The sequence below is a fragment of the Simochromis diagramma genome, unplaced genomic scaffold (genome assembly GCF_900408965.1).
Source record: "Simochromis diagramma unplaced genomic scaffold, fSimDia1.1 OVJJ01000165.1, whole genome shotgun sequence".
NCBI classification, from domain to species: Eukaryota; Metazoa; Chordata; class Actinopteri; order Cichliformes; family Cichlidae; genus Simochromis; species Simochromis diagramma.
In genome coordinates this window covers 1,242,231-1,249,338 of record NW_024387467.1, presented here as the reverse complement: position 1 = coordinate 1,249,338, position 7,108 = coordinate 1,242,231, and the positions used below count along the sequence as shown (strand labels likewise).

The 7,108-nt window shown below is 49.0% G+C and overlaps 1 protein-coding gene across 1 annotated transcript; it reads left to right on the top strand.

The window, feature by feature from the left end:
* The first annotated feature begins 629 nt into the window (after positions 1-629).
* atp1b1b (ATPase Na+/K+ transporting subunit beta 1b) lies at positions 630-6,469 on the top strand. The gene is made up of 6 exons (XM_040014812.1): positions 630-830; positions 2,704-2,832; positions 4,194-4,349; positions 4,563-4,747; positions 4,870-4,953; positions 5,043-6,469. Exons 1-6 carry the CDS (start codon positions 737-739, stop codon positions 5,301-5,303), a joined length of 909 nt encoding a protein of 302 aa, XP_039870746.1. The 5' UTR covers positions 630-736; the 3' UTR covers positions 5,304-6,469.
* The last annotated feature ends 639 nt before the right edge of the window (positions 6,470-7,108 follow it).

Genomic DNA, 7,108 nt, shown 5'->3' with positions numbered 1-7,108 from the left:
CTCTAGAAGGCAGGATATGGTATGTACTAAGTTACTAGAGCCTATTATGCCCCGAGGTGTGTGTGAGAAGGGGTTCACTGCACACAGCAGCACAGGACACCCACCAAGTTAAAGTGGGAACAGGTCTGAGAGCGAGGCCCACAAGCTTCCCCTGAATGCGCTCTGTTTCGCTGGTGAAGGGGATGAAATGACTGTATTGTTTGCACCATAATGACTGTTTAGAGGAGCCAGCGTGTTTGAGAATTGCAGGTTGCTGCACTGTAATCTCGCATTAAGGATGTGACTTGTTCCCATGCAGTGACTTCATGTGAACACGGTGAAATCCTCAGAACATCGCTGTAGTGTTGAGTGTGTGTGTGTGCGCGCGTGTGTGTGTGTGTGTGTGCGCGTGTGTGTGTGTGTGTGTGTGAGGGAGGGGCTAGAGCAGGCTATGGTTTTGTAGAGTATGTACAGAACTATATGTCCACTTTTTTTTAACTTTGAGCCCACTTGCGCCGCTTTCTGTCGGTCTGTCTCACGTCAGAGTTACGCACACTCGGTGTGCGGCCTTTAATTGGTCAGCGCTGCTCCTCCCTCCTCCTAGGTGAACTGCTGGAGTTTCGGGCGGAGTCAGGGGCGAACGCTTATATTGGGGAGCCTGAGGGAGGACTGCGCTGGGTGCCTCTCGGACAGGCTGGGAATTGGTTACAGCACGCGGAGTGTTCTTCCCCGGGACGACTAAAGGAACTATAGCAACATGCCCTCCGATAAGAAGGACGATGGCGGATGGAAGAAGTTCCTGTGGAATTCGGAGACAGGGGAGCTGCTCGGCCGTACCGGGGGCAGCTGGTGTGAGTATTGGGCAGACTGGGCAAACGCGCGTTCACGGCCGGCTGTGTTTCCAAGCACCTGTTTGAGCCGACTTTCTCTGGGTGTCTGTAACTAACACACGGCACACAACTCCCGAGCTGCCGCTGAGCTCATTCAGTGAAGCAGGCTCGTGATGTTTGTGCTCGTGCAGTCCGTGCAGGGAGCGCGTGCGCGCTGCAGTGCGAAGAGCCGGTGCTGCGCGCGCTGATTGGAGCTTAGAGTCGTCCGCGCTGGCTGATTGTTGTCGGGTAAAACGGTCAAGGTGTCTTTCGGCAGGTGCGAAGCGGGCAGCAAAGGGTTAAAACTGCATCAGAGTCCAAGGTGAGCCAAGGTGAAGGAGCCAGGCTCAGGTGTCGCTGTAGTCCGAGGAACAATGCGGTCATTAAGTTGCTCGACCTTTCTTCTCCCGTTTCTCGGCAGCGGCAGTGCGCATGACCTTGCCCCTCGTGTGAATGTCACCGCTTCATCTCTGTGGGCTCCCGGTACAGTCCGGCGTGTGCTCGGTTTGGACCCGAGCTGAGCGGGGACTACGGTTCGTCCTTCTCAGGTCATCGCAAAGTGCTGATGCGTTTCAGTGTGTCATGCGCAGTGCTGCGATAGCGGTACACGTGAGCGTGCACGCTCACGTGCACACTTTAATTAAGGAGTTTAAATCGCTAGAATCAGAGTTTTCGTGTGTGTGTGTGTGTGTGTGTGTGTGTGTGTGTGTGTGGTAACTGAAGTGTGTGTCCTACAGATGTCCTGGCACTGAGGGCCGTAGTGCCCGGAGGATGCTGGAGTTTAAGATGCCCTTGCCGGTAACGACTTCCGGTAAAATGTCACATAACGGGTTCAGGTGACCTTGTGACACCGTGAGGACAGGCGCGTGCACCTACACCCTGCAAGCAGCGAGGTGAATCGTGGCTGTGGGGTTTGGATGACTTTGAGCTGCTGGGAATAAACTTCACAGTAGGATAACTGGATTCATTCGGGGTTTGAGTTGCAGTGTGCTGATGAGAAGGCTGAAGTCCTGTGAGGACAGACAGACTGTACAGGATCGTGTTACTGATACAGGGATGTAGTTGGGAGTCTTTTGTGAGCCTCATTCCGAGTTCACTCAAACTCCTTAAAAGTGTGTTTTACACTGTTTCTGTAGAAGTGTTGGCGTGTCAGGTTTAAAGCACTCGTGGCTGGGAAGTGTTTCCCCCTCAGAGTGACGCATGGCTCTGCAGTCATTTTGTCTGCTCTGTGCACACACAGCAGCTCCAGCCACTCATTAATCTAAATGAATCTGGAGACTCTATTATCAGCCGGCTTACTGCAGCTCTGTCAGGTCAAAGGTGCGCTTGAAGCTGAGGTTCTGCTGTCACTCGGCTTAACTGAGTTTTTTATAACGGCTAATTTTCGTGAAGTCTTGTGAAAGTCTCCTTAGGAGACGGAGACAAAGTGTCTAACGCAGTAGCTCTGCTGTTACCACGTGACAGTGAGACGTTCGCGCGCTGTCTTACTGTGACCTTGCTCACAGCACTCGTCTGTCCTGCAGGTTTGAGGCTGTTCTTGTTGTGTTGCTTATTCATTATGTGCAGCGTCTCATTCATTCTACCAACAGTGGAAACCAGTCGCCTGTGCTGACTCAGCTTCTGACCTTTTCCTTTTTGGCGACCTTGTTTCTGTTTCCTCATTAGCGCTGTAGTTTCATTCTGAGTCACAGCTGTACGGTCCATATGATTAGTCTGAAGATCATGTAACATATCATCTGCACCACCTCTAAAATATTGATTCCAGTCAGCAGTAACTCACACCATTTCCTCCATGTTCTCAGCAGTTTTAACTTTCTCTGTGCTGACACTCTTTTTTCCTTTTTCCCCCCCACAGTCAAAATTACGCTGTTCTATGTTATATTCTACGGCTGCCTGGCTGGGATCTTCATTGGCACCATCCAAGCAATGCTGCTCACTCTGAGTGAATACAAGCCCACCTGGCAGGACAGAGTTGCACCCCCTGGTAAGAGATGGAAGTCTGCTGATCTTCTTCACAGGATGGCCAGTTAATCTTTATTAGGGGTCACATGATAAACTGGGACTGTTGTGGAGGCAGCAGCAATGAGCTGAACTCGCTGTCTTTATAAAGTGCTGCTGGTAAGAGATGTTACAGTTTGCACAGTAAGAACTCAACATTTTATCACGATTTAGTCAACATTCCCAAAAACCCTTTGACAAAATTCCCACTTATTATTCCAACATTTCAGGGTTTAACTTTGAATAGAGAGATTGTTATGTTGCTTGTAGTTTAATGACGTCATCTGAAGTTTTTCAGTTGTTTTCTTGATCAGCGAGCATTATCTAGGGCGTCTGAGGTGCAGACGTGAAGCACATTCACATACAGTAACCACAAAGCTGGGCATCACTTGTTTGACTGCTTGTGGCACACATAAAAAGACTTTTTCCAAATCTGAAAGTAGCCTTTAAAGCACCTGTGCTCAGTCTGGCCTGCCTGACGTTGTTGTGGAGAAGAACTCGCCGCATAATGGCCCCGCTGCCTCTGCTGTGTACACACCACGGCTCTGTTTCCATGACAGAGGGCCAGCTGTGTGTGTGAGACTGTGACAGACTGAAGCTGGGGGCAGTTGGCTTCTTTGCATCCTCATGTCTTCAGCTAAAGTCGTGTAGCGATCGTTAATGTTACACACGAAGCACACACTGCAGTGCGGCCCTGTTTATCTTTAAAATCACTTATCAGCTTTCGTATCCAGTCATCATCGCTTTCATCCGAGTCCCAGTTCAGACTGTATTCAGCCCATCTTAGCACAATGACTGAAAGCCGAGGGAAACACTATCTGTCCCTCGGATGCGCTGCCGTGAGATCGATGTTGCACTGATTCTGCACAAGTTGGCAGCAGTGTGTGTTTTCACTGCAACTCTGAATGTCTGGTAGCTTTAAAGGTGGTGCTACTGCCAGGATGCCTGTGAGCTTCTGTGACAGGACTGTCTGTATAACAAGAGTTTATTGTGTTGGTAGATCTGGTGTTGATGATGAGCAGCACTGAAAGTGCCAAACTGCAGTTCCTTCAATGGCCACCTGAGGCTGTAAAAGCAAGTCAGTGCTATAAGCATGTACAGTCTGCACACAGTCTCATACAGCAGTGGAGGCACCAGGCGGGGCAGCTTTGGCTTCAGTGCCATTAGTCCGGTTAGACAGCTCCACCTGTTGAGCCACTCGTCTCCGCACTCACCTGGTCTATCTATAAGCATTATGCAAATATGGCGTCTGCCTCCAAAATCATTGGATTTGAAAACCGTACTGGGTGACATCACAATAGTTGTTAATGTTGGCGATAACAAAGGGCTGTGATTGTGCACCTGCAGGCCTCACGCACACCCCACGGTCAGATAAAGCTGAGATGGCCTTCAACCCCCGAGCCGTGGAGACCTTCCTGCCTCACACGAAGGCTCTGAGGGAGTTCCTGGACAAGTACGATGAGAGTAAACAGAAAGACCAGATGAAGTTTGAAGACTGTGGAGGTAAGCGTCACTTGAACTAGTTTCTGCTGGAAAATAACAGACATGTGATTGCAAACAGGAAGTGCTGTTGTCCTACACATCTGTGCATTACCGCTCCGCTCGGCTGAGCTTGTACGTGATGGTTTGGGATCCTTTCCATCACTATGATAGATGCCATGTTGGACCTGGAAGAACCCAACTTTAGGAAACGTAACCCTTTACTTGTTCCTCTAGATCAACCTGCAGACTACAAGAACAGGGGTGACTTGGACAGTGATGTGGGTGTCCGAAAGGCCTGTCGCTTCTCCAGGGCCTTGCTGGGACCCTGCTCTGGCTTGGAGGACACAGAGTTTGGTTTCAAGGAGGGCAAACCCTGTCTGATTGTGAAGCTGAACAGAATTGTCAACTACCGCCCGCGGGTAACTTTAGCCTTCTTTTGTTTACTTGGAGACCAAAGCAGTGCAATGCTTAGTAGAAAGTTGTTAAAGCGCAGCAGCGGTCGGCGCTCATACGGTTTGGCTAACTCGTCTTCTTTCTTTAGCCTCCTACCTCTAATGAGAGTATTCCTGAGGAGGCTCAACCCAAGGTGCAGCCCAACGTGATCCCCATTTACTGCACCAGCAAGGTACGCACAGCCCGCACGCAGCATGTAGCATGGCATCGCTCCCGCTGTCATCTGACAACGAATTCATGTATGCACGTTCTCTCTTCCAGAAAGAGGAGGACGCTGATAAGATCGGAGAGATTAAGTACTACGGCATCGGTGAAGGGTTCCCCCTGCAGTACTACCCCTATTACGGCAAGAAGCTGCACCCGCAGTACCTGCAGCCGCTGGTGGCGCTGCAGTTCACCAACCTGACCCGGAACACTGACCTCCGCATCGAGTGCAAAGTGTTCGGAGATAACATCGACTACAGCGAGAAGGACCGCTACCAGGGACGCTTTGAGATCAAGATCCAGGTTGAAGAATCATGACCGCCATCAGGCCCATAGCACTCCCCCGCCCCACCCCCCTGTAGTACCAATCAGTTGTATGAGATGAGAGGGGCAGGCTGTAGCTATTAGCTCGTGTTGGCTGAGTGAAGGGGAAACGCTGTTAGGGACTGTTGTGTAATCTGCTTTCATCACTTGCTTCTGTATTTCTGTCTTAGCCTTAGAATCAAATTTAGGGGAACGTAGCAATAGGGCCAATGAAAATATTTAGTGTGCTGTAAATGATACCTCTAAACAAGCCATGGGACACTTCCACGGAGTCTGTGTGCGCTGCATAGCGAGCTGTCTGTCCCCTCTGTGTATCGCTGCCTGTGTGGTTTTAGCAGCTAGTTTTTTGGAGTGTACAGATCGGGTCCTTCAACCTCGTCTTACTGTATGAGCAAGCTTCAGCAGTGCCAGCCATGAGTCTCAGACATGTCCTTAATAATAACATTAATAATGAAATGGTTCCTCGCTGTGATCTATGTAAGGAAAACGCTGCACTCCAGGAAACCTCCTCTTTATTTCTTTTACAGCTGATCGTGGGAGACCTCCTTAAATCGTTCAAATGTGTGATTGGGTTTTATTTGTTTCATGCCTTTAACTTTTGATTCTGCCTTGAATGTAGACTCGTGTCCAGTGTGTTAGACCCTGGCCTGTTATAAGGGCGACGGTGCTAACTAAAGGGTTTGTTTTTGTTTTGTTGGCAACTCTCTGAATGTTTGAAACCATGAAACATGTTGGAAGACTTTTATATTTATGCAGTTGTACATTTTATTTCTTTGCAAAATATTGTAATGTATAATGCAATACCAAAGTGATGAGTGTAAGAGAGTCTTTATCAGAAGCAATGCAGTACGCCTTTGTAGGCTGTCAGCGTCTTGCCTTGCGACCTTTAACTCTGAGTTTATGTTCTGGCCGTGAATGTAGGCGAGTGTGTAACGAAGAGCTGACAGGCGGCTAACTTCCACAGTCCCGATGTCCATGCATTTGTCCAAAAACACGGAGTTCACGCAGAGCTCTGTGGCTTAGATGAATGACGATGTTGGCTTTAATATTCTGTAGGATCTCATGTTGATGTAAAACATTCGACCATAAATTTGCCTCCAGTCAACTTTTCATCTGTTCATTTAATCAGATAGAAACCAATAAAGTCCGACTGGACCTTCCTCTGGTGTCGTGCTCTTTTTGTCTGTTCTCGTGTCGGCGTCACATTTGCATCATGTGTTTGCCCGCCAACGAGGGGCTCTGTCCTTCCTGTCTGGAGTCCACGTCCTGCAGCTCAGTATAAAACCCTTTATACTTCGTCATGCTCGTAATGCAGTAGAGCGTTTACATACTACAGGGGACAGACTGATAGTTAATGATTAAACAGTGAAGGAGAAACACCCAGTGCATCATGGGATGCAGAGCTATTGCAGCTAGCTAAGGGAGGAGCCAGGGTCGCCTGGTCCAGCTCGAGCTATAGGCTCTATAAAACAGCAAACTCTGTGTTATTCACTTCAACTCTCTAAGCAGACATTCAGCACTGGTGAACTGGGAGCCATCCTGTTTTCAGAGTGCATGTGTGCAGGACCTTTCATGTGCAGTCACATGACAAAAAGACTACAAAGGAAGCTTTAAGTGTGCTTGTGTACATCCAGGCTGAACTTCATGTTTAACTCCTTTTCGAGCTCTTTCAGAGCTTCCAGATGCTCACACAGCTTCATCTCACGCTTCATGGAAACAGGTCTGAAGGTGCTTTCAGTGGAACAAAGTCTTTCTCAACACTGAAAGTACAGTGTCTGCTAGCTCTGTCCGGCTCTCCT